The sequence below is a fragment of the Dipteris shenzhenensis genome, chromosome 26, assembly GCF_047967505.1.
Source record: "Dipteris shenzhenensis isolate YYH24624 ecotype China chromosome 26, Dip_SZ_1.0, whole genome shotgun sequence".
NCBI classification, from domain to species: domain Eukaryota; kingdom Viridiplantae; phylum Streptophyta; class Polypodiopsida; order Gleicheniales; family Dipteridaceae; genus Dipteris; species Dipteris shenzhenensis.
In genome coordinates this window covers 32,278,693-32,306,426 of record NC_141621.1, presented here as the reverse complement: position 1 = coordinate 32,306,426, position 27,734 = coordinate 32,278,693, and the positions used below count along the sequence as shown (strand labels likewise).

The following is a 27,734-nucleotide window of genomic DNA, read 5'->3' as shown; positions in this document are numbered from 1 at the left end:
CATAACTTTTTGGTTGATTCAAACACACGCATAGCGAGTGGTGAAGGTCATTTTCACGTATGCTGAGCCTCATCGGCCAACCATCTTAAGCACGCTTTTTGCAATGAGAACCGATGGTCCGTGTGCACACGGCCAACCCAAGGCGTGGGTGGAAAGAGGCCCTAAGGTACAAATGTATGGAAGATGAAGGGGGAAAGGGAAGGAAGGATTCTGATTGGAGGGAAGGCGATATGGTAAAGATGAAGAGAGAGCTACCGGCGGATTTTATGCTTAAATACCCATGTGAGATTCTCCACACTGGTGCGAGAGAAGAGGAGAGAAGCACAAGGAAGAGCTCTGAGGGGGAGAGAGAGAGAGACAGAGGGAGGGAGTGAAAGGGCGTGAAGCAGAATACAGCTCTGAGAGAGACAGAGAGAGAGAGGGAGAGAAGCAGAAGGAAGAGCCCTGAGAGAGAGAGAGAGAGAGAGAGGAAGAGCGTGCAGCAGAACACAGCTCTGTGAGAGAGAGAGAGAGAGAGAGAGAGAGAGGGAGGGAGAGCGTGCAGCAGAACACAGCTCTGAGAGAGTGAGAGAGACACAGAGAGGGAGATAAAGGGCGTGTAGCACAACACAGCGCTCTTCATGGCGACCCATTTCACCTCTGCTCCCGCCAGCACCACCCTCGCTTCCGATGGCTCAGGCCTCCGTCGCCGCCTCGTTCCTCCACCCGCCACCAGAGCTCGCCCTTCTCCCGTTACGCATGCCTGCCCCTTTGAGGTCAGGATGGCCGTGTCTGTAGAGAAGAAGTACGTGACTAAGAAGTCTGAAGAGATTTTTACTGCAGCCAAGGTGCGAATTCGACCTACTCATTTTCTCGCTGTGGATTTCGGAAATGGAGTTGTTCTCTTTGCCTTTCTATTGCATAATTTGCATTGCTTTTCTTTCCCAACTTCTTCTTCGACGAAGACTATGGTGTATTTAAAATGCCTCTGTAACAACTTGCTTAAGACGGTACAACGTTTTCTTTATTGGATGCTTTTTGCCTGAATGATTGGACTGATGGCTACATTCGTGCTTGTGCAAATAGTTTACTTGGCATGCTCCCACAACGTACATCAGTTTATTGGTGTGATATTTTAACCGTCTGTTGAGCAGAGTCCATGTCAATGTAAGCAACGAAATGTGCCGTATAGTAATCAGCGGTCGGGTCCAGTTCTCCTCTCGTATGGCATTTGAAGAACGCGAACATGTGATACTTTCACTGTCACGTAGTTAGACCACCTCCAGTTAACAGCCTAGTTGTAGACACTAGGAAAGGAGACGACACTGCATCCAAAAGGGGATGCGGCGTGAGATTTTGCTGTCATGAACGTGCCTGCCGCAGGAGGAAATGCACCTGACTGAGCCTTATAATAGTGAGGTCCCGCCAAATTACGAGTGCATGCATCAACCACCTATGGTGCGCCCAAGATGATACCTGCTGGGCCTAATTCAGTGTCGATGAATATTTGCTTTTTTGCCATCTTACTAATCCGGCGCTTGACATCCGGGCTAGTGCCGTGGGGCTCTCTTCTAAATGATTTGTGCAGTTGGAACACCGTGGTCCATTCTTTTATTGGAATATGGAGCTTGGTGGCGAGGGGCTCCTCGAATGAATCCTTCGTGCAAAGTGTCTTTCTTCCTACTACTTGTCCATAACAGACGAGGACCTCCCGAATTGGCTCATTTGAAAGGTGCCCCTTTTGCTAAATTTACGACGCCTATGAGACTATTGAGATGGATTCTAAGTTTAGAGTGGATCCTGATGGAAGCATAAGGGCTAAGAGTCTCTCTCACTAATCTCCTAGCTGAGTGTGGAAACAAATTGAAAGAGAGAGAGTGAGAGAGAGATAAACTGAAGCATATTGAAATAGACATGACCCTAGAGTTCATGCTAAGCTATTATCTTTCTTCTTCATGGCAAACACTTGATATCCTTTTACCACCGCTGATCCTCATTGAAGAGGGTGAAGCTACATGATGGAGTCCAATTGAAGGGGTATGACTGTAATGCTGAAGCTGTTGGAAATGACCCAACAGAGGGTACACACAGCGGAAGACTTATAGTAATGCCCAGGAGCTCACAGAGTGGGTGCGGGGTGTGGAATCACAAACTTCTTTACTTAATGTGCATAAAATAGGTGTGAAGACTCATCAATAGACAATGAATCAACGAGATAAAGAAACCACCATAATATATATTTCCGTCCAAAACTATGGACACAATACAAAAGAGAGAGATCCAGAGTCCCACCAATGGTGTGGTCCTCTGATCTAACCACAAGGTCCTCCTCCTATCTGCCGGCTATCTCTAGACTCGAGCCCGCGTGCTCCACCTCGAGCTTCTGTAGACTTTCCGTCCAGTGTGTTCTTCTCCACCTTACTGCCTGTGAATCAGCCTAGGTGGGCAGCCCCTGCCAAGCTTTGTCTGCAGTACATAGGTCCGTGTTCCACTCGTCCAACCTGCTTGTGAATGGCTGCTCCAGAAGGTATGATGATCACAACACCTTGCTGCCCTGGAAGACAGCCAAGGTCCAGCCTCTAGGGAACTCAGTCTGCAGCACACCTTCCACTCTCCTTCACCCCTAGTGTGAGGCCCAAGGGAATGTCTTCAGGCTGCTCCTGTCTGCTCCTCTTTCTGCTGAGCTGTTGGATATATAATGGGGCATGAAGCCCCTCTTTTATAGGCCTAGGGGCCTGTCAAAAACCCGACCAGTCTGTCCCAATCTGGGCCGACTGGACAGACCAGGTTGGCTGGCCCAACCGACCTGGTTGGCTCAGCCCAACCAGCCCTTTGAGGGCTCACAAAACTAGGGCCCTTTGGCCCACACTTCTAGGGCTTTTGGCCCTCCAATCAAGGCAGGGGCCCAGCCTATATAAGGCATGCCACTGCCCACTGGCAGCCCCATTTGCTGCTCTACCAGGCCTCATGCAGGCCCGTACACCTGTGCTCTTGACCTGCCATGTCAGTGCTTGTTTACCCTGTTCTCCTGATCTGCCACATGTGCGCCTCAGCTCTGTACTATTCCGTACTGTTGCTGACATCACGCCTTTCATAGGGTCCTGCTCCAGTCCACTGAATGCCTCATGCCAGGCCTGATCCAAGACACTGTGTCCCCGCCATCTTCCTGCACATGAGCTGCTCCTGATGTAGCCTTTCATCCTTGGGATACCCCACCAACCATGAATGCTCTAGATCTGTCCCAGATCCACACATCCAGGTAATCTCACTTCGGGCACATCCTGCCCTAGGTCTCCCTCCCCCACGCTCTCCTCATTTGGGGGCTTATAGATGGTGAGGTGACCTTTCCAACACCCCCTCTCACCGACACATCTCGGCCCAATGCCAACACGACGATGAAGATGCTCCAGTAACTCCTTGGTTGTAGTCCTCTGGAACTTTTCGATGTCAAAATCTTTTCCTGGCTTTTCATCCAGTGTCTCCTCCTCCACCATGTCCGATTCCGCGTCTGCACACCATCCTGGTACACAGGTCCATCTTTGGTAGCACCTCCTGGCACTACCTCCTTCAATCACGTTCCCACCTTCGAACTCGAGCAATCCAGCCGTCACGATCTTCCAGTCGTCCCCCTCATAATGAGTGAACAACCTAGAGTCTTCCAGGCACCATGCTCTGAGGCTGTGATTCACCCCGTCCTTCCTTTGGCAAGGTCTGCGACAAAAGTACATCTCTAGATAACCTGGACTGCGAACTCTAAATGCACCTGATTGAACTTGAGTCACCCTCCTTCTCGCAAGGGCACAATCCTCCAGTCGTGGAAGTCAATTCCCAAGAGCTTCTGAATCAGGGTCGTCCTTCAACAAGGTCCCTGCCTTCAGGCTCCCACACCAGTGAGCCTCCTACTTGGGCTCTGATACTATGTTAGAAATGACCCACCAGAGGGTACACACAGCGGAAGACTTATAGTAATGCCCAGGAGCTCACACAGTGTGGGTGTGGGGTGTGGAATCACAAACTTCTTTACTTAATGTGCATAAAATAGGTGTGCAGATTCATCAATAGACAATGAACCAACCATATAGAGAAACCACCAAAATATATATTTCCGTCCAAAACTATGGACACAATACAAAAGAGATAGATCCAGAGTCCCACCAATGGTGTGGTCCTTTGATCTAACCACAAGGTCCTTCTCCTATCTGCCGGCTATCTCTAGACTCGAGCCCACGTGCTCCACCTCGAGTTTCTGTAGACTTTCCATCCAGTGTGTTCTTCTCCACCTTACTGCCTGTGAATCAGCCTAGGTGGGCAGCCCCTGCCAAGCTTTGTCTGCAGCACACAGGTCCCTGTTCCACTGCTCCAACTTGCTTGTGAATGGCTGCTCCAGAAGGTATGATGATCACAACACCTTGCTGCCCTGGAAGACAGCCAAGGTCCAGCCTCTAGGGAACTCAGTCTGCAGCGCACCTTCCACTCTCCTTCACCCCCAGTGTGAGGCCCAGGGGAATGTCTTCAGGCTGCTCCTGTCTGCTCCTCTTTCTGCTGAGCTGTTGGATATATAATGGGGCATGAAGCCCCTCCTTTTATAGGCCTAGGGGCCTGTCAAAAACCCGACCAGTCTGTCCCAATCTGGGCCGACTGGACAGACCAGGTTGGCTGGCCAACCGACCTGGTTGGCTGAGCCCAACCAGCCCTTTAAGGGCTCACAAAACTAGGGCCCTTTGGCCCACACTTCTAGGGCTTTTGGCCCTCCAATCAAGGCAGGGGCCCAGCCTATATAAGGTATGCCACTGCCCACTGGCAGCCCCATTTGCTGCTCTACCAGGCCCCACTCAGCCTCGTACACCTGTGCTCCTGACCTGCCATGTCAGCACCTGTTTACCCTGTTCTCCTGATCTGCCACGTGTGTGCCTCAGCTCTGTACTATTCCGTACTGTTGCTGACATCACGCCTTTCATAGGGTCCTGCTGCAGTCCACTGAATGCCTCATGCCAGGCCTGATCCAAGACACTGTGTCCCCGCCATCTTCCTGCACATGAGCTGCTCCTGATACAGCCTTTCAACCTTGGGATACCCCACCAACCATGAATGCTCCAGATCTGTCCCAGATCCAGACATCCAGGTAATCTCTCTTTGGGCACATCCTGCCCTAGGTCTCCCTCCCCCACGCTCTCCTCATTTGGGGGCTTACAGATGGGGAGGTGACCTTTCCAACAGAAGCTGCTCTGACAGCTGCGAGCTTGGTTAACCCTAACTAAGAGGAGAGCTATGTGTTAGAAATGAAATTCCACCAGAGGGAATCCCCGCAGTTACAACCATAGATGTGTGTGCAAGCCAGTAAATAGATAGTGCATCTAAAGCAACAATGATATATTTTTGTCCACCCAAAACTGGACACAATACAAAAGAGATGTGGAGCCCCACTAAACCCTGGTCCTCCAATCTTACAAAAAATCCTCCTGCTGTCTGCCTGGCACCTCCAGATCTGTGAGCTTGCGTGCTCGTCTCAGCTTATGTAGACTCTCTGTCCAGTGATGCACCTTGCTGCCCGCTATCAGCCTAGGTGGGCAGCCCTTGCTGAGCTAAGTCTGCAGCTCCTCAGCTGGGTTCAACTCTTGGATATATGCCCAAGTGTTGCTGTTCTTGCTGCTCCTTTCTGCTTCTTAGAGGCTGCTCCAACTGATACCTAGAAGGGGCCCAAAGGGTCCCTTTTATAGGGCACAAGGCGCCCTCACAAAACCCACCCACCCCTAGGTCATTTTGGCCAACCTAGGGGCTGGCCCAGGCTTGTGCAGCCATATTAGGGCCTGTTCTCTGCCCCAAACCCTGCCCGAAATGCCGCGTTTGGCTGTGCCTGCCTACATCAGTCCACACCCAGCCAGCCTTCCTTCAGGGCCAGGCCCTAGATCACCTGTCGATGCATCTGTACAGCCCTCCGTACCTGCTGTCATCAGCGCTGAGCTGTCCACCTCATTGCGTCTTTCCCGCGCAAGCAGGCCCCTTCCATCTGCAAACAACCTCATGGCATTGCCATGCCCTTGCTGTCCTCCATGGTGGATTCCCTTTGGTAGATACGTCTCTGTTGATTCCATCTGTCTAATTGCTGCCCACATGGCAGCCACAATGCTGCCTATGTGGCATTCTCTCAAACTCTAGGTAACCCCCCCCCCCCCCCCTCCCCATCCCATGCGCTTCTCAGTTGGGGGCTCACACGTGGGAAAGTGACCAGCCCTAAGCCAACACCCCCTCTCACTGATCCACATTGGTATGATCTCAATTCGTCTATGAAGATGCACGAGTAGCTCGTGTGTCGTAGCCCTCTGGAACACTTTGTTGTGGTCGGTCTTTTCTTGGCTTTTTCATCCAGTGGCTCCCGCTTCGCCATGTTTGGCTCCGCATCAGCACACGAGTTTGGGACAGGGATCCATCTTTGGCAGTAGCTGATGGCACCACAACCTTCTATCACGAACTCGACTTCAAACTCGAGCATTTAGGTACTGGTATCCTCTAATTGTCCCCCTTATGATATGGGTGAAGTTCTCCAGGCACATTAGTTTCGGAAATGGGGAAACGAAAACGGGCGGGAGACAGTGTTTCAGAGTTTCGGTCACTAGAAGAAACGGTGGAAACGGAGTTTTGGTTTTTAAGGTTAATAAAAATATATAATAATTATTAATACATGTCATACAACAAGGTCTGAGAGGAGGACAAGGAGGAGAGGAGAGGGCAAGGGCTGAGGATCTCACGGTCAAATCATTCAAAGGCCTAACTTTCTTCACAATCACGGGCGTAGGCATGCATTTTCCTCTCTGCCAACCTCGATGGTAGCAAGCACACAGAATCTCTCTCTCTTTTGCGTGAAGCTCCTGCTTGCCAAATTCCAACGAGCCCCAATTCCCTAGATGGATCTAGTATGCCACATGTCTACATTTTAGGATACCTCCTAAATGCATCATTTACCCCTCTTGGGATATCATTGAAACCATTTGCACCTTGGCACATTTAATGCATTTAGATTCCTTAGCCTTAGATCCACCTAGTCTAGTGCCATATCACCCTCATCAAGGACCTTCACTTTAATTCCTTTCTGATCATTTACGTAAAGCCCAAACAAATATAATACAAACATTGATCCTTTAAAGGAAAATGTCGATCGACCCTTTCGAGGTCATGTTGCCTCAGCTTGTGCATAACATTCCTTCCCTCTTCAGGCATCAGTGTCTACGATGATAAAGTCTGGGAACACTCTTTGTAACTGGTATACGGATTTCCAGGTAGCTTCTGATAGAGGTAAACCATGCCATGCAACCAACACCGTGGATATCTTCCGATTGCGTACTTGCATTGTTCCTTGGTCTAGGAATCTTGTTGGTTTGCGTCTTGCATTATCCTCTATCTCCTAAAAGAAAACAATACCCTCAATTAGTGAGTCGCTTGTATGCAAAAATTTCTTTAAACGAGAATCATGAAACATTGGGTGCACCTTACAACCCTGTGGCAATTCTAATTTATAGGCTACCTTGCCTATCCTTTTTAGAATTAACCATGGCCCACAATATCGAGGTGATAACTTAGCACACTTTCCTGCAGTCAAAGACTTTGAGTGCGAAGTAATTCTGAGAAAAACTTTTTCTCCTTCCTTTAATTCTTAAACGGATCTGTTTTCATCCGCATACGCCCTAGCTCTATCCATAGCTTGGCGGATGTTAGCTCTCGCAAGTGCTAGCATCTCTCGCATCTGAACTACAAAGTTCGCAGCACAAGGCACTTTCTGAGGTACTCCAACTGTTGTTGGATTCGTTGGTTTATAAGCATTGTTCAGCTCAAACGGACTGAACCGTGTAGAAGAATGTTTTCTATCATTGTAGGCAAATTCTAACAATGGCAACCACTTGTCCCATGTATGTTGCCTCAATGAAACATGTGCTCTAAGCATATTCTCTAAAATTTGGTTGATTCTTTCTGTCTGACCATCCGTTTCTGGATGATCCCCACTACTCATTCCCAACTCAGTCCTTAGTATCTCAAACACTACAGTCGAAAAATGACTGGTAAATTTGACATCTCTTTTTGACACTATGGATTTTGGTAATCCATGCAGACGAAATATATGTTTAATAAACAAGTCCGCTACTTGATACATGAGCCTTAGGCCAAAGGCTTTGAACAAACTCGTCCACCTTTTGAGTTTCTCTAATCTCAGTCATTAGAGCACTCTCTAATACCGTGAAACTCATACTATGCATAATGCGTGACAACGCATCAACAACTTTATTATCCTTCCCTTTTCGGTACCGAATCGTCAAGTTAAACTCCTGCATGAGTTCTGCCCACCTAGCTTGGCGGCCTCTCAAGTCAGGTTGTTTACAAAAATGTTTCAGAGTATCATGGTCAACATCAACATAAAACTTTGACCCATACAAATAATGTCTCCATGTTTTTAGAGCATGGACAACATCATACAACTCTAATTCATGAGTTTGCGAATTTCGTTGAGAGGGAGAAAGCTTCTTGCTTTCAAAGGCTACTGGCCTTCCCTCTTGGAGAAGAACTACTCCTATCGCAATGCCACTTGCATCGGTTTCAAGGACAAATGGTTTCTGGGGGTCAACTATTTTTAGCACCAGCCCTGAGACCACAGCTTGTTTTATGGTGTTAAAACTCTTCTCTTGATTCTGTCCCCATATAAAAGGTACTTTTGTTAGAAAAGACCCAACAGAGGGTATGCACAGCGGAAGACTTATAGTAATGCCCACGAGCTCACACAGTGTGCGTGTGGGGTGTGGAATCACAAACTTCTTTACTTAATGTGCTTCTCATAGATGTGCAGACTCATCAATAGACAATGAACCAGCCAGATATAGAAGACACCAAAACTTATATATTTCCGTCCAAAACTATGGACACAACAAAAGAGAGAGATCCAGAGTCCCACCAATGGTGTGGTCCTTTGATCTAATCACAAGGTCCTTCTCCTATCTGCCGGCTATCTCTAGACTCGAGCCTGCATGCTCCACCTCGAGCATAAGTAGACTTTCCGTCCAAAGATCTCAGCACCTTGCTGCCCTAGTAGGCAGCCTAGGCTTCAGCCCCAAGTGAGCTCAGTCTGCAGCAACTCTGGCCCTGCTTTGCCTCCTGGATGTAGGCCCAAAGATCAGGCTTCTGCTGCTCCTGCTGCTCCTATGTTTGCTAACTTGCTGGATGATGAAATGAGGCAAGTGCCTCTCCTTTTATAGGCCAAGGGGGCCTGTCAAAAAACCGACCAGCCTGCCCTAATCTGGCCGACCAGACTGGCCGACCAGGCTGTGGCTGGTCCAGCCCTTTAAGGGCTCACAACCCGGGGCCTTTTGGCCCACACTTCCAGGGCTTTCGGCCCTCCAATCTAGGCAAGGGCCCAGCCTATATAAATCATGCCATTGCCCACTAGCAGCCTCATTTGCTGCTCCACCAGGCCCCAGCCATGTCAGCGCCTATTCACCGTGCTGCTGCTGGTTCTGCCCTCTGCCAGGCTCTTCTCCAGCCACGTGTGCAGCGCCATACTGAACCGTACTGCTGCTGATGTCATTGCGCCCTGCCAAGTCAGATCTAGGGCTTGCTGTCCCCGCCTTCTGCTCCTTCCACAGGTTCCGTCCTTTGCAGCCATGCTTGTCTCTGTGAGGTGCTGCCCATGTGGTAGCCCCCTCTCTTTCTTCTCTGTTGGGCACATCCTACCCTACGTCTCCCTCTCCCACGCTCTCCTCATTTGGGGGCTTAGAGATGGGGAGGTGACCTTTCCAACACCCCCTCTCATCAACACATCTCGGCCCAATGCCAACAAGTCGATGACGATGCTCCAGTAACTCCCTGGTCGTAGTCCTCTGGAACTCTTCATGTCGAAATCTTTTCCTGGCTTTTCATCCAGTGGCTCCTGCTCCACCAGGTCTGGTTCTGCTTCCGCACACCATCTTGGTACACAGGTCCATCTCTGGTAACACCTCCTGGCACCACCTCCTTCAGTCACGTTCCTGCCTTTAAACTCGAGCAATCCAGCCGTCACGATCTTCCAATTGTCCCCCTCATAATGAGTGAACAACCTAGAGTCTTCCAGGCACCATGCTCTGAGGGTCTGTTTCAACCCGTCCTTCCTTTCGCAAGGTCTGCAATTAGTGAATATTTCTAGATAACCTGGATCATGAACTCTCGTTGAGTTCTCAAGCAGGTACTCTTCTAGCTTCAGTACTCTTTGTCCATCACCTTCTAGCAATCTCTGCATCCGAGATTTGAAGAAGCACCAACACTTCCCCTTGTGCCTTCGAAGAAGGCCAATTCCTTCCAATCTTGTATCACCTGAGACAAATGAAGAGCAGAGTCTCTCCACAACATGCTATAAAGGCTCAAATGCAAAGTATTAAGTACATACCAGACTGTTGTACTGCCTCGTGTTTTTGCTCTGATTTGCTTGTACCTCAATGAGGCACCCACCAAGAGCCTGTGTAATCTTATACTGTCCCCTTCTTAAGTACAGCATCCATCTGACCATGAGAACCCAGGGCCCTCCATGGAATCCACCCTCATGTCAGTGTCGACAGCCACACCTGGAAGGTACCAAGCGCTCCATGCTATCCTTCACCTTCACAAAGGCATCTGACTCCTCGTTGACCCACATCTCTATGTCAGACATCCAGTGAGAAGTCGATTCCCAAGAGCTTCTGAATCAGGGTCGTCCTTTAGCAAGGTCCCTGCCTTCAGGCTCCCACACCTGTGAGCCTCCTACTTTGGGCCTTGATACCATGTTAGAAAAGACCCAATAGAGGGTACGCAGACCGGAAGACTTATAGTAATGCCCAGGAGCTCACACAGTGTACGTGTGGGGTGTGGAATCACAAACTTCTTTACTTAATGTGCATCACATAGATGTGCAGACTCATCAATAGACAATGAACCAGCCAGATATAGAAGACACCAAAACTTATATATTTCCGTCCAAAACTATGGACACAATACAAAAGAGATAGATTGAGAGTCCCACCAATGGTGTGGTCCTCTGATCTAACCACAAGGTCCTTCTCCTATCTGCTGGCTATCTCTAGACTCGAGCCCGTGTGCTCCACCTCAAGCGTAAGTAGACTTTCCGTCCAAAGATCTCAGCACCTTGCTGCCCTAGTAGGCAGCCTAGGCTTTGTTGGAAAGGTCACCTCCCCATCTGTAAGCCCCCATATGAGGAGAGCATGGGGGAGGGAGACCTAGGGCAGTACCCTACAGGAAAAGAGAGAAAGGGGCTGCCACATAGACAGCATCATGGCTGGCATGAGGGCAGCACATCTAGAACTGTTATGGGCAGGACAGAGGGCCAGGAAAGTACGGAAGGATGGCAGAATATAGATGCCTGTTGTACGGCTGGTGTACGGAGCACAGGCAGGAGCCTTAGAGCTGAAACAAGCCCGGAGCAGAAGCAAGACAGATCTAGGACAGGAGGCGCACTATTTGCAGTATGTTTTGGGGGGGGCTGGACCCTGTATTTATAGGGCGTCTGCCCTTGAAAGATGGGCCAAGGGCCCTTGTAATGAGTGCCCAAAAGGGCAGCCCACAGTCCCATAAATGGGGAGCTGTGGGGTCGGTTTTCATACAGACTGAGTTGGTTTTTTGGTATAGGCCTTGGGGCCTATATAAGGAGGTTCTAACATGGTATCAGAGCCCAAGTAGGAGGCTCACAGGTGTGGGAGCCTGAAGGCAGGGACCTTGCTGAAGGACGACCCTGATTCAGAAGCTCTAGGGAATCGACTTCCACGATTGGAGGATTGTGCCCTTGCGAGAAGGAGGGTGACTCAGGTTCAGTCAGGTGCGTTCAGAGTTCTGGTTTACTGAAATTGAATTTGGTTGACTTTGCTGAGTGATATATACAGCAGAGATGTCGACAGCCTCTTCAGCCCCTGCTATCCCTTCCTCCTCCTCCAGTTTTCTCTCTTTCACTATCCCTAACTTTGGAGAGTCTGGGAACCTGGATGGCACTAATTACCCGATCTGGAAAGTGAAGATCCGGAGTCATTTAGTGTCTCGGAAGTTGTGGAAGCTGACCATGGGAGAGGAGTCGAAGCCGGAAGACATGGTGGATAATAAAGGGAAGGTACTCATGGCAGTAGATAGAGAGGAGCTTGAAGCTTGGGAAGAAAGAGATGCCCATGCCCTGGCAATAATCATAGGGACTACGGCGGACTCTGTTCTTCCACATATCCAGCTGGCCGAGACGTCAGTAGAGGCGTGGGCCACACTGAAGGATCTGTACGAGACAGATAATACCTCCCGGATCGTGCTTCTTCAGCATCAACTCTACAACCTTGATATGGAAGAAGGCGATACGGTACATAGCCATTTGACGAAGGTCAAGGTGGTGCGGGATAAGCTGGCAGCAATTGGTCAGAAGACAGACGCATGCCATCTGGTCTTGATGTACTGAGGAGATTGCCTCGGAGTTTCAAGAGCTTTGTTACGGCTGTGACAGCAGGACAGAGGACCAAACCTCTGACATTTGAGGAGTTGTGTCCCTTACCGCTACAGGAGGAAGCTCGGGAGAAGCTCTACAACGAGGACAAAGATAACAAGGCGATGCTGGTGAAGGATTCCGCAGGTAAGGGAAAGGGCAAGCCTAACGGTGGCAAGTCCAATAAATATGACTCTGATGATGAGGGGACTTCGAAGAGGAAGCACAAGAAGAAGTGTTTCTATTGTGATACGCCCGGACATTTTGCAAAGGACTGCAGAAAGAAAAAGGCGGATCTGAAAAACAAACAGGAGTCTGACCCAGATTCAGAGGGAAAGGCCAAAGCAAATGTGGTAATCGAAGAATTGTTCTTGGTGACATCACCGAGTGTTACCAAGGTCAGGTATGTTGATCCAGAAGTCACAGTAAGGATGTCTGACATAGAGATGTGGGTCGACGAGGAGTCAGATGCCTTTGTGAAGGTGAAGGACAGTATGGAGCGCTTGGTACCTTCCAGGTGTGTAGCTGTTGACACTGACACGAGGATGGATTCCATGGAAAGCCCTAGGGTCTCATGGTCAGATGGATGCTGGACTTCAGAAGGGGACAGTACAGGATTACATAGGATCTTGGCAGGTGCCTCATTAAGGTACAGGGTTTCCTTTCAGAGCGAACATTCAGGCAGTACAACAGTCTGGTATGTATTTGATATTCTGCATTTGAGCCTTTATAGCATGCTGTGGAGAGATTCTGCTCTTCATTTGTCTTAGGTGATAAGAGATTGGAAGGAATTGGCCTTCTTCGAAGGCAGAAGGGGAAGTATTGGTGCTTCTTCAAATCTCGGACGCAGATTGCTAGAAGGTGATGGACAAAGAGTACTGAAGCCAGAAGAGTACCTGCTTGAGAACTCAGCGAGAGTTCATGGTTCAGGTTATCTGGAAATATTCATTGGTTGCAGATCTTGCCAAAGGAAGGACGGGTTGAAACAGACCCTCAGAGCATGGTGCCTGGAAGACTCTAGGTTGTTCACTCATTATGAGGGGGACGACTGGAAGATCGTGACGGCTGGGTTGCTCAAGTTCAGAGGCGGGAATGTGATTGAAGGAGGTGGTACCAGGAGGTGGTACCAGAGATGGACCTGTGCACCAGAATGGTGTGCGGAAGGAAAACCGGACCTGGTGGAGCAGGTTCCACTGGATGAAAAGCCAGGAAAAGATTTCGACACCGAAAGGTTCCAGAGGACGACAACCAGGGAGTTATTGGAGCATTTTCATCGACGTGTTGGCATTGGGCCGAGATGTGTCGGTGAGAGGGGGTGTTGGAAAGGTCACCTCCCCATCTGTAAGCCCCCATATGAGGAGAGCATGGGGGAGGGAGACCTAGGGCAGTACCCAATAGGAAAAGAGAGAAAGGGGCTGCCACATAGACAGCATCATGGCTGGCATGAGGGCAGCACATCTAGAACTGTTATGGGCAGGACAGAGGGCCAAGAAAGTACAGAAGGATGGCAGAATACAGATGCCTGCTGTACGGCTGGCGTACGGAGCTCAGGCAGGAGCCTTAGAGCTGGAACAAGCTCGGAGCAGAAGCAAGACAGATCTAGGACAGGAGGCGCACTGTTTGCAGTATGTTTTGGGGGGGGCTGGACCCTGTATTTATAGGGCATCTGCCCTTGAAAGATGGGCCAAGGGCCCTTGTAATGAGTGCCCCAAAAGGGCAGCCCACAGTCCCATAAATGGGGAGCTGTGGGGTCGGTTTTCATACAGACTGAGTCGGTTTTTTGGTACAGGCCTTGGGGCCTATATAAGGAGGCCATTTAGCCTCATTTCATCATCACTTGCAGCAGCAGATCCAGAGTAGAAAGGAGCAGCAGGTAGCCACCCTCTGGACCTACATTCAGGAGGATAGAGAGGTGCTAGCAGGGCTGCAGACTTAGCCAGGAAGCTGCCCACCTAGGCTGGTTCCCAGACAGTAAGGTGGAGAGGATCATCCTAGACGGAAAGTTTACTTACGCTCGAGGTGGAGCACGCGGACTCTAGTCTAGAGATAGCCAGCAGATAGGAGAAGGACCTTGTGGTAAGATCAGAGGACCACACCATTGGTGGGACTTTGGATCTGTCTCTCTTGTATTGTGTCCATAGTTGTGGACGGAAATATATTATATGGTGGTTTCTCTATCTAGTTTGGTTCATTGTCTATTGATGAGTCTGCACACCTATTGAATGCACATAAGTAAAGAAGTTTGTGATTCCACACCCACACTGCACACTGTGTGAGCTCCTGGGCATTATTTCCGCTGCGTGTACCCTCTGTTGGGTCAGCTTGCAGCAACTCTGGCCCTGCTTTGCCTCCTGGATGTAGGCCCAAAGATCAGGCTTCTGCTGCTCCTGCTGCTCCTATGTTTGCTGACTTGTTGGATGATGAAATGAGGCAAGTGCCTCTCCTTTTATAGGCCAAGGGGGCCTGTCAAAAAACCGACCAGCCTGCCCTAATCTGGCCGACCAAACTGGCCGACCAGACTGTGGCTGGTCCAGCCCTTTAAGGGCTCACAACCCGGGGCCTTTTGGCCCACACTTCTAGGGCTTTTGGCCCTCCAATCTAGGCAAGGGCCCAGCCTATATAAAGCATGCCACTGCCCACTAGCAGCCACATTTGCTGCTCGAGCAGGCCCCAGCCATGTCAGCGCCTGTTCACCCTGCTGCTGCTGGTTCTGCCCTCTACCAGGCTCTTCTCCGGCCACGTGTGCAGCGCCGTACTGAACCGTATTGCTGCTGATGTCATTGCGCCCTGCCAGGTGAGATCTAGGGCTTGCTGTCCCCGCTTTCTGCTCCTTCCACAGGTTTTGTCCTTTGCAGCCATGCTTGTCTCTGTGAGGTGCTGCCCATGTGGTAGCTCCCTCTCTTTCTTTTCTCTTGGGCACATCCTGCCCTAGACTCCCTCCCCCACGCTCTCCTCATTTGGGAGCTTACAGATGGGGAGGTGACCTTTACGATAACTTTATGTGAGGTCATATCAGTCAATGGCGATACTATTTCGAAATATTCTTTGATATGCCTTCGATAAAATTGGACAAATCCCAAGAATGATCCCAAAGCGGTCAAACTTTGAGGGATTGGCCAAGTCAGTATCGTAGCCACTTTCTTCGGACTCATTTCTACCCCCTCAAGAGTAATAATGAATCCTAAATATTCAAGTCTTACCATACACAGTACGGTTTTCTTTTTATTTACATAAAGGTTGGCTTTCCTCAAAGTACTGAACACTATTCTTAAGTGTTAGTAATGCTCAGTAATACTTTTACTGAATACCAGAATATCGTGAATAAAATGTACTACAAACTTCCCGATATACGGACGTAGTAAATCGTTCATAAGCATGACGAATGCAGCTGGAGCATTGGTAAGTTCAAACGGCATTACCAAAAACTCATAATGTCCAAACCTGCTTCTAAAATCCTCGGCTCTAATACGGATCTGATGGTAGCTACACTTAAGATCTATCTTAAAAATTACGGCCCCATGTAACGCATCTAGCAAATCAACGATCCGAGCCATCAGATACCTTTGCTTAATAGTGATATTATTCAATGCTCTGTAATCTATACAGAGGCGAAAAGTATCATCTTTCTTCTTCTTTAATATCACTGGTGAAGCAAAAGGTGAGAAACTGGGTTGAATTTGCCCCAGCTTGAGGTATTCTTCTAGTTGTCTTCGTAGCTCTGCTTCTTCGGTAAAACTTAATCTATAGGGAGGCCTATTTATAGGTTCTGCTCTCAGGATTAGTTCAATCTTATGCTGAACATTCCGCTCTGGAGGTAACCCATAAGGTAACTCATCCCTAAAACAATCAGGAAACTCCTCTGCTATATCATCAGCCAGCTTGGCGATCTCTCCATTTTGGGCAACATCAGTGCTAGCCGAAGGGCCATCAATCAGCTCTACTGATGTTGCACAAAGAAACAAAAACTCTTATTGAGCTTTTCAAATTTCCATTACGGAAACCAACAGTCCTTGAGGTATATCTTTTTCACCTCGTAAGACATACAGCACATTATTCATCTTGAATTGATAAATGTGCTTTTTTTAATCTATGGCTGAATTCTTCCTAGAATGCCAAGTCTTACCTAGGTCTATGTTTGCATGAGCAAGCTTTGTCATTTCAAAATCAAGCTTCTCAGCATAGTCCTAAATTCGAAGTTCCAACTGGGTAACCCTTTGGTCCCATACTTCAGTTGAACTTCCACCTGCCATTCTGACTGTATATGCATAGTTAGATGGGCTAGTCTTTAATTTCAGCCTCTTTACAAGCTTGGATTAATTAACTCTGTATCATTAAAGGCTGTATATATTAGGTGCACTAGTTACTAGCTTAGCAATAGACACACATAATAAAACATGTAATGACCTTTGAGAAGATCCCGCTAGCTGAATCTGCGTCTGTTCTGCTCTGGGACTTCCCTCCATTTCCACGTCGCATTCTGAGATCACCACCTCAGCCATCCGGTGATCCTTGTTTCATGGACAATCTTTCCACTGATGAGGCTGAAGGCATCCAAAACATAAGCCTTCTCTCCTCGCGTTTTCTCTTTGCTCTGGGTTTAAAGAAGACTTCGACCAAGCCCGGGCTGCCATTGGTGTTACTCGATTTAGGAGTCTTAACTGGCTTCGCTTGCTTGGCTTGATCACTAGGCTGTGAGGCACTCCCTTTGCTAATCCACTTCTTCTTAAACCCAGTTTTCTTCGGGTACTCATACGGAGTCCCAACCAGCACAAACCCACTTGGTCTGTTCCCTTTTGCATCCTCATAGTTCAGGGCTATAGCAATTGCTTCATCTAATGTGTTCGCATACTTAGCCCGAACTTTCATCTTAATCCGATCATTTAATTCAAAGACAAAATCTTTTACCTGGATTGACTAAGGTAGAGGTTCATAAACTTCCATTACACTTTCTCTGAACTTATCAGTGTATTCCGCCACTGATAAATTTCTCTGACGAAGATTTCGATACTGATCCCAAGCTCGGGATGCTTTGTCAGGAGGTAAGAAGTGTTTTCTAAATTCCTTTTTAAACCCCTTCCAAGTAGTGAATGCCAATACATCTTTCTGCTGTTTTATCCACCACCTATCCGTTGCCTCATTAAACATATGAGTGGCCTCGCGGATTTTCTTCATATCATTCCTGATTTCACAAATGGCGAAGGCCTCATCCCATTTGTGTAACCAGGTTCCTATGATATCGGAACTACGGTTAGACATCCGATCACAATACTTTTCTGCCTATAATTGGCAATATTAGGCACCTTAGCCCTCTTAGACTCGACCGTAGGAACACTGGTTTCAGGTTCCATTTGAGATTTACCTTGCTCTTCACGAGATGGTCTAGTAGACATACTATCGACCAATTTCCTACGCTCAGATTGCCCTACATTTGCTTGTAACTGTTGCGCTAAAATCTGTTGCAAGGCATCTTCTAATATTGCAATCCTGCCAGATAGTGTATGGCCTGTTGGGCGTGACACCTGCGGGTTGAACCGGACTCCCGACTCTACGGGATCCACCCTAGAAGTTTCTTCTTCAACTTCCATTTAGGTTAATGGGTGTTTAAAAAAAAACAAACAAATAAAACACCGCCTAAAATTGTATTTACAAACTGCTTTTCAATCTCCTAACCGCAAAAGGTGTCTCAATAGGCGTAACCATCAACTGAAATTAATTGAGAACCAAAATCTTTTTCATATACTAGGGAAATATCTGCAATTTCAAACAACTTAAACACCAAGGCAAATAAACGAGCGTATACTCCAACAAACTTAGAAGGCATAGAAAGTTCCTTGGTCATATTTCTGCTGCATGAAGAGATCAACTAGTCCCTGTAAGCCACTCCAACACGCATTTATGATCTGTCTTGAATGGATGATGTGGCTCTCTTTTGTTTTTCTCCACCAAATCTCTGAGAGCATCTAATCTAGACGCTACATCATTGCAAAATAACCACGTTGTAAACAGTAAACATCACCTTAAAATCCACCGGATATTATTGTGACCTTAGCCCCAAGCCATAATTGTTTTACGCTCATAAACGTAATTAAAAGCAACCCCAAAGTGGTCAATCCGATGACGAAGAAGTCTGATCTATGTGACTATTCTAATTCACGGACTTCGCACAGTAATTGACCCACGAATTGAACGCTCCCAACCATATAATATTCCACCCGGACTTCAATGCTAACCAAACTTCCACCAACCCGTCACAATGCTAGCCAATTAGTCTGCGAGCAATAACTAGTTCCTCACGCGATGCTAAAAAGCCGTGAAGGTACCAAATTATGAACCTGCGGCTGTACGTGATCCTGCTATCCTTTCACACAGAGCTTCAACGTTGACGAATTATTGGATATAACGTAAACCAGACAACACAAACAACCCGACGCTTCGTCACGCAAATATCATGATATCTTTGAATTGCGATGACGTCCGTGAACATATAATGCCAAAATACATTTTGTGCTCTGTGTTATTCGTTGTTAAATTTGGGCGTCACACAAGCTTTTGATTAACGAATTGCTCGCGATATACTGCATACTCACAAATATCGTGAACAAATAACACGACGTCGTCCATCTCCTCCTCAGCTCTTTAGCTTAGTCATACGTCCAATCAGTCCAAGACCTCTCTCGATCCCCCTTTCCCAATCGCCTACTGCTCTGATACCAAATCTCACGGTTAAATCATTCAAAGGCCTAACTTTCTTCACAATCACGGGCATAGGCACGTATTTTCCTCCCAGCTAACCTCGATGGTAGCAAGCACACAGAATCTCTCTCTCTTTTACATGAAGCTCCTGCTTGCCAAATTTCAACGAGCCCCAATTCCCTAGATGGATCTAGTATGCCACATGTCTACATTTTAGGGTACCTCCTAATGCATCATTTACCCCTCTCTTGGGATATCACTGAAATCATTTGCCCCTTGGCACATTTAATGCATTTAGACCCCTTAGCCTTAGATCCACCTAGTCTAGTGCCATATCACCCTCATCAAGGACCTTGACTTTAATTCCTTTCTAATCATTTACGTAAAGCCCAAACAAATATAATACAAACATTGATCCTTTAAAGGAAAATGTCGACCGACCCTTCCGAGGTCATGTTGCCTCAGCTTGAGCGTAACAGAGGAGAGCAAGGAGAAGAGGCCATGGGCTGAGGAGAGCAAGGAGCAGAAGAGAGTAAGGAGGAGAGGTTGGAGAGGAGAGCAAGGAGGAGAGAAGAGGGCAAGTGCTGAGGAGAGCAAGGAGGAGATGCTGGAGAGTAGAGCAAGGAGGAGGAGTAGCGGGCTGAGAGGGGGGCTGTAGGGTGAGAGGAGAGCAAGAGGAGAGGCTGGAGAGGGAGAGCAAGAACTGCCCTACTTGCCAAAGGGGTTCTTACTTTGTGGTTGAGGCGGGTATGTTTGTGCTGGTACTTTGCTTCTTTTGCTGAGCATTGGTGTCTACCAGCTCTTACATTGCTGCTATATACGTTTCCCTAGCTAGGCCCTAGAGGCCATGCTAACAAAACCACAAGGGGAAAAAAAACTGCCCTGCCTGAAATGCCGTTTATAGTTTCGGAAATGGCGAACCGTTTCGGGTGCCTAGAAACACCGTTTCTAGGCACTATGCCAGGCACCAAGCTCTCAGAGTTTGTTTCAACTCATTCTCCGTTTGGCTGGATCTGCAACCAAATAGCATACTCCAGACATTATGTCGCACACAGTAATTCAAATCACCTGAACCGTAAAGCTCCATGTGTAGTTTTGTGTTGTCCTCCCTATGAGTCGGGATAGTCGACTTACCACCAATAAAGATAGTACCTATTTGGCCTTGGGACATCTCCTGAGAAGGGGCCATGTGCTTGGAAGCACCATTGTCGAGAATCCACTCGCGAGTATCTCCAATGTTGAGGGAAACCGTCTCCTTGCTCAAAGAAAATGAAGCTCCCGTTGATAAGGAAAAAAAAGGAAAGACAACCAGGAATTATGTACTTCACCACGTAAGATAGCTGAGACTTCATAGGGATCAGCAGCAATGTGGGCTCGTAGATGATGAGCTTCTGAACCAGGTTCCAGAGCACACAAAAACGAGACAAACCCCCCCACAAAATCGACTGATTTCAGATATACAAAAAAAACAGAAAATCCACGACTCAGGATGCACAGGTCATTGACGATCTTCAGATTTGCACCACTGCCAAAAAAACCCTCTTCACCATTCAATAACAAGTCAACCATGTATAGCCACAAGTATACAGCTTGCAGTGATCGTTATCTGCCCAAGATCCCAACCACGAACCAGATTCAGAGCTCCACAAAACAGGTTGCATGTAGTCTATGCAGGTTTTTCTCCAAGAGAGAACTGACTCGTTCAATGTGTGTGAATCAGCTTATCCGTGCATATACGCAGCCATTAAGAGTCTCGTTCATGCTCACGAACCAATACCAACCTGCGTACTAACAACGAGCACCCCTTGGCAATACGATCTGTCAAAAAAGAACTGTGCTAGACTCCACGTGACAGCATACAAACTGGCGCAACAACATCAGCGATCAATAGCATCCTCCCACAATTCATTTAGAAAAGCAGCGTTGCACTGATCTGCAGCAAGCATCTTCCCTCTTCAATGACGATCGAAGAGCAATGGCCTCTCATAGACAAGCTCCATTCGTCACCTCGTCAAGCAAGGGAATTCAGTCTCTCTCTGACGACCTCTGCTATCACCTAGGAGTCTCTTGTCAAGAGCAACGTAGCATCCTTCCAGTGTCAACACAAATCAGCTCCCTGCCACCATCCCACATAGCTCCAGCTCACCGTCTAGAAAACTCCCCTTTATCCATCACGTAGCCATGTTGCATGCACATGTTCCCTTCCAAAATTTCCATTCCACATCATCAGGTGGAATTTACTACTCTCCCATAAAAAAATGTAAATACCCCAAAGGCACATTAAATGCACATTTCGGACCTTTTAGTCACACAATTCCCACAAACATTAGCATGCACATTAAAGCTTGCATGCTCCCCCGTACACCCACATGAAAAGCCCCTTGACATGGGCACTAGAACATATCAAATTCCCGTAACATGCAAGACCACATTGACTCAGGAAAATAAAAAAAAACCCCCTTCATGACTTGATTTTACATGACCCCAAAAACATTTTCACTTGACCACACACTGGATACCCTTGCTCTGGAGGTCTGGTACAACCACATTGCATTTCATCATTTCCCATGAAGTCCCTGCAAAACATACTTATTGTCTCAAAAAACTATACATCAGTCCATCATGCTTGTGAAAGAAAAATCCACAAATGCCAAAAGCCCACACTTACCCTAGATGTGTACATCTATGTCCCTGCAAAACATACTTATTGTCTCAAAAAACTATACATCAGTCCATCATGCTTGTGAAAGAAAAATCCACAAATGCCAAAAGCCCACACCTACCCTAGATGTGTACATCTATGTGCCTACCCACAGCTACATACAGTGCTCAACAACTTTATACAGTTTTTGTCCTATCGCTGTGTCCACAATCTCCAAGTTCCACTGCTGCAGTTGATAGATCTATAACCTTCTTGTGGCTGCCCCTTCTAGCCACAATGATTATAGGTCCGATCAGCCTTCAGGGTATCACGATCCAAATCGGACTTCTTCTCAGAAGGCTTTGACTGGGAAGACTTTCATTTGCCCATCTTTTTGTTATTATTCTGCCCTTCGACTCCTGAGTGATCAGGGCCTCAGAACCTTTGCCTTGTGGTGGATTCAAAAAACTGCTTGTCTTGTCTAGGTCAATTGGCACAAGCTCCTCCTAAGTAAGGGTGTTGAGTCTCCCACTGGCAGTCAAAGATGAATAAAAGGGTGAGTACTGAGAGGACAGATGAGACAACAATGTAATGGCCATGTCTTCGGATGACATCTCCTTCCCCGCCTGAAGAATCTCTGCTGAAGAGCCTCTAGCTTGTTGATGTGCTCCCGCATAGTTAAAGACTTTGTAGCATTCAGCACATGCATCTGCACTTCCAAGGAGATTGTCTTTGTGGGTGATATCCAGTTGTAAAGAAAGGCCAAATGTTCCCAAATCCCTCGGGCCGGTGTCATGTGTTTGATGTGATTGATCACTTTGTGTGCGCAGTTGAAGAAGGAAAAGGAGTGGCCTCGGGCATTGACACAACCCCATGATTGTGCCATGTTCTCCGGCTCCTTCTGGACCAGAGTAATCTCCGCCTCCTCTGGACCTAGCCTTGGAACTCCGACTAAAATTTAGTCAGCCAAGTCATAAGACTGCAAAACAGACTCCATCATTACCTTCCAAATGTCGTAATTGTTCCCGTCCAAGCAACAGTCCACCGGGAATGTAGAAAGGATGGGGACCTTCACAGGCTTCTCTTCATCTCGTTCAAGTCTGCCATCTCAGGGGGGTCAATTTGGTCTTGTGATGCGAGGATGGGTGGGAAAAAAATGAAAAAGAGGCATCGCTTGCTTGCAAGGTGGCTGTACAGCAGTGACACCTCCTTCTGGCTGCTTCTCACAAGCCGTATGGGCCAGCCCAATCCTGCTCCAATCAGCAGCAGACATCAACAGTCCAGCATGCTCTCTCCGACTCCAAGGCTTCAAACGACATTGGGCTCTGATACCATTTCAGAATATGCAGGGTAGATGAGGCGAAAGAAATATACAGTACGAGATCTCTGGTTTATTACACTGAACAGTCTGCATTACAACAGTGGGCAAAATGCCCCTGTTTGTGTTGGGGGAGGGATTTCTGGTTGGTCTTTTTTACCAGGCCAGTCGGCCTGGTTGGTTGGCTTCGAGCCTGCTGCCCCCCCCCTGCTAGCAAAGACAGGGGAAATGAAGAGAGAAGACTACTGTTCTCGGGTGTGCACACCCACAATAACAGCCCTCACTTCCTATGGTACAGACTGGAGATGAACAGAATTCAAACAGAGATTAGCTTATTTTGACCTTGTGAAGGTATATGAATATGTGCTCTATTCAATTGAATCCACCTCTTTATTGATGGGATCTTCTTGCAAGGTTGTGTTTTTGGCCTGCCCTTGGAGGGTCGGTCTATTTGGAGTTGCGTGTCCCCAAGAAGTTCAATTTTCAATTTCAAAAATTCACGTCCTTTTTATTATCGGTCCAAGTTTCCATTTTTATCTTCTCTCTCTCTCTCTCTCTCTCTCTCTCTGTCTCTCTCTGTTTCTCAGCTTTCTGCCCTCTTTTCCATGCTGCGCATCCATTCATCTTCTTTTCCGATCTCAAGCAGGCCTTATGAATGATTTTCATCATTCATCTTGTTGAGCTTTGTATTGGGACTCTTGTGTTTCTCATTCTTATTCGGGGCCTGGGGGAAGGTTGGTATGAGCATGGCTATTGACCCCTATTAATGCAGGATTTGATGCCTGGTGGTGTAAACTCGCCTGTAAGAGCCTTCAAGTCAGTTGGGGGACAACCTATTGTCTTTGACCGAGTCAAAGGATCACGAGCATGGGATGTTGATGGCAATGAGTATGTTGACTATGTAGGGACATGGGGCCCTGCCATTATCGGCCATTCAGATGATGAGGTAACTTTCCAAGTTCCATCTGAAATATTCCTTTTTTAGTACTTTCAGATTTGCAAATAATACTACTGTTATAATCATGTAAATGCAGGTCAATGCAGCTCTGGTTGAAGCGTTAAAGAAAGGAACCAGCTTTGGTGCACCATGTCTACTAGAAAACGTTCTTGCTGAAATGGTAATCAAAGCAATACCTAGCATTCAAATGGTACGCTTTGTTAACTCAGGGACAGAAGCCTGCATGGGCATGCTACGGCTTGCAAGAGCTTATACTGGACGTGAAAAGATTTTGAAATTTGAAGGCTGCTACCATGGCCATGCAGACGCTTTCTTGGTTAAAGCAGGAAGTGGAGTAGCTACACTTGGGCTTCCAGACTCCCCTGGTGTTCCTAAAGGAGCTACTTATGAGACCTTGACTGCCTCTTACAATGACTTGGATGCGGTTAAGGAGCTTTTTGAGAACAACAAAGGGCAAATTGCTGCTGTGATCCTTGAACCTGTTGTTGGAAACTCGGGCTTCATTGTCCCAAAGAAGGAATTTCTGGAAGGTCTGCGTGAGATCACTAAAGCTGATGGGGCCCTTTTAGTGTTTGATGAGGTTATGACAGGCTTCAGGCTGGCTTATGGTGGTGCCCAAGAATATTTTGGGATAATTCCTGACCTTACTACTTTGGGGAAAATCATTGGAGGTGGGTTGCCTGTGGGAGCATATGGTGGTAGAAGAGAGATCATGGAGATGGTTGCGCCTGCTGGACCTATGTACCAAGCAGGCACTTTGAGTGGAAATCCTCTCGCCATGACAGCTGGAATCACGACTCTTCGACGTCTGCAAAATCCTGGAACTTATGAATACCTTGATAAGATTACAGGGAAGCTCATAGAGGGGCTACTTGAGGCAGGAAGAGATGCAGGGCATGAGATCTGTGGAGGCCACATCCGTGGCATGTTTGGTTTATTCTTTACAGGAGGTCCTGTGTATAGCTTTGCTGATGCAAAAAAGAGTGACACTGAAAAGTTTGCTCGGTTTCATAGAGGAATGCTTGAGAGAGGGGTATACCTTGCCCCCTCTCAGTATGAGGCAGGCTTCACTAGTCTGGCTCATACTGAGGAAGACATCAAATTTACTATATCTGCTGCAAAGGAGGTCTTTAGGAGTATTTAGAGTATAAACCTTCACTTTTACAAGAGCTCTTCTGTCTTTTGAGAAAGTACCAGTTTTGAGTTTTTTTTTTTTCTGGAGCACTATTCCAAATGTTTGCTTCTTTTTTTGGAGGGAAGGCCTAAACGAAGGTTGGAGGTCAGGTATTTTAGGATTTAATAAAATGTTGCATTCTTATTGGCTCTTGATTGGGTTCCCTTCAATGTATGGAGGCCACAAGGTTCAAATATAGCTGGAGCTGTGAATGTGCATGAATGCGAGCCACTTGTCCTTAATAGTCTGAACTGGCAGTTCAGTGGTAGCACAGCTCCACTTGGTCCTCTTCACCTTCCTTGCTCTCAAATGCAACACACCATCAGACTCACTCTCAACCTCGCCATCCTCGGCTGTCATCCGCTTCCATTTTACAAAATCATGCGGTACTCCCTTACCTGTATCTCTGTATGCTCGCAGGAACTGGCCTTGCCTACCACCTGTGCTTTGGAAATGGTGCATAGTGCTTCTCTGCATTTATGAACTTGGATCCTTTACCTTGCTTCTCCATCTTTCTCTACAACTCCCAGCAAAACATCCGGGATGATCAAAGTAGCGCAAAGGCATTTGTTTATATTTCAGCACACTGGCAGTCTGTCTTGACACTCTCTCTTTCCTTGAACAAAATCCACATATGCGTGCTAGCTGTCCTTTGAAACTTTATGATAATTTTGGACCCATCATTTTGTTTGCTAACCTGCCTTTGCAGATAGCAGAACAAGGTTAGGGCAACCCCGCGTAAAAGGCTGGGTCAGCTCAGACTTAATTTGAGCTGTCCGATTGAAGAGTTTTCAGAAGGAGAATGTGTATTGCCCATTTTTGACAATCAGATTTTGTTGCCCGGCCAACTCGTGCCAACTAGATGTACTTTTTGCAACCGGAACACCTAACTATAATTACTCCAGCTGCTTCCACACGGCCCTTCACGAGGGGGAATGGGGGCCTTGGTTGGCCATTCCCGGTTGGGAAATGGCTCGAGGCTGCTGGCCATTGGCTGGGCACTTGCCTTCTTAGAAAGACCTTCCCGGGCTTCCCGGGGCCCATTCCCCTATATACATCTTGCCACCCTCAAGGGATTACGGATTACTTTAATGTAATCATAGTGCGGAATGCAAACGAACGAGATGTGCAAATTTTACTTGGGAAATCTTGATTGTGCTTTATTAGCACTGCCTTGCAATGGCAGTGAGTGCAGAGTTTGCAAAAAAGTGTCCTCCCAATAGTTTTGGAACACCTCATGCCTTGGTTAACTACTTTCTATTCTACTCTCTCTCTCTCTCTCTCTCTCTATCTCTCTCTCTCTCTCCCCCCCCACCCCCCTCCCAAATAAACTGATCCACATTTTCTTCCTTGAAAAGAAAGTGATTCCGAAGATAGAGAAAAAGAAAAGGCGATCTCATAAGAGGCCATATAGTAGCTATTGTAGAGGTACGTCCAAAAGTATCACCAATATAAGTCAGTTTCCACACTAGTTTAGCCAGGAATGTCTGCATCAAGCATGCATTTTTGACAACATAGCCCAAACACCTTCATAGCCTCTTGACAACTAGACAATCCCAAAATAAATGACAGAAAGTTTCCATCGAAGCCGAACAAAAGAGACACGGAGGGATAACCTGAAACCACTTGGAAAGACGACTCAAAGGCAACCACATATGAGGAAGGTTTCATGCGAAGAATCTCATTTTTCCCATAGGTAATCCCTTCCAAATGTCTTGTATCTTTCCTCCAGTACGTGTGGCCTCTACACCTATCCCATTTCTCATTAAAAGCACCAATTATGCTCACACCGATCATCAGAGCATGATAAACAGCCCTAGCCGTGATTTTGTCGAGTAAACCTTTCCAATGACTAACCATTGTCTATCTCTCCAACAAGTTGAGGAAATAACATGGGAGGGTCAATTAAAGAGGAATAGCCTATAACACCATAGTTTTAATATTAACCTCTCTCTCATCCAATTTGCTCAGCCTGAACACACTGAACTTACAATTTGCTGAAATGGCATCCCACAAATGAACCCACCGATGAATTGCCCTTGAACATTGTAGATTGATCAAGGCTAATAGCGAACTATCAATCTCACCGCCCTACCCCATCAGATACTCTCGAACCATCAATCTCACCGACTACCCCATCAGATATTCTTAGGCAGGTTGAAATCACCTCTCAAACTACTATACCTTTTCCACACCACTAGTTCTCCCAACTGTTTCCAAGCACTCACCAAACCAAATGTGAAATCAGATCCAATGATCTTCAAAGGTAAGGACGTAGTAATTCTCTCATACCAGCTGCGATCTTTCCAAGAACCTACTTTCAATCTTGTTGCACGTTCAACAAATCGCTTTACATAGTCCACTCACGCAGCTGAATAAACAAACAACCTTGGGAGACATTTACACAAGGTAGTATTGCGGGTCTGAACATGTGGAAGACCAAGACCTCCCTAAAATTTAGAGGCCTTCAAAGGCTCCCAACTTCCTTTTTGCCCCTCTCCTCCGCCCACAAGA

General features: G+C 47.2%; 1 protein-coding gene across 2 annotated transcripts; it reads left to right on the top strand.

Annotated features, from left to right (window-relative positions):
- The first annotated feature begins 197 nt into the window (after window positions 1-197).
- LOC147884969 (uncharacterized) lies at window positions 198-25,242 on the top strand. Of its 2 annotated transcripts, XM_087397459.1 has the most exons (4): window positions 198-469; window positions 522-827; window positions 23,861-24,034; window positions 24,123-25,242. In XM_087397459.1, exons 2-4 carry the CDS (start codon window positions 621-623, stop codon window positions 25,188-25,190), a joined length of 1,449 nt encoding a protein of 482 aa, XP_087253585.1. In that variant the 5' UTR covers window positions 198-469; window positions 522-620; the 3' UTR covers window positions 25,191-25,242. The 2 variants fall into 2 exon arrangements, with proteins under 2 accessions (XP_087253585.1, XP_087253584.1); XM_087397458.1 differs by having other exon boundaries at window positions 198-827.
- The last annotated feature ends 2,492 nt before the right edge of the window (window positions 25,243-27,734 follow it).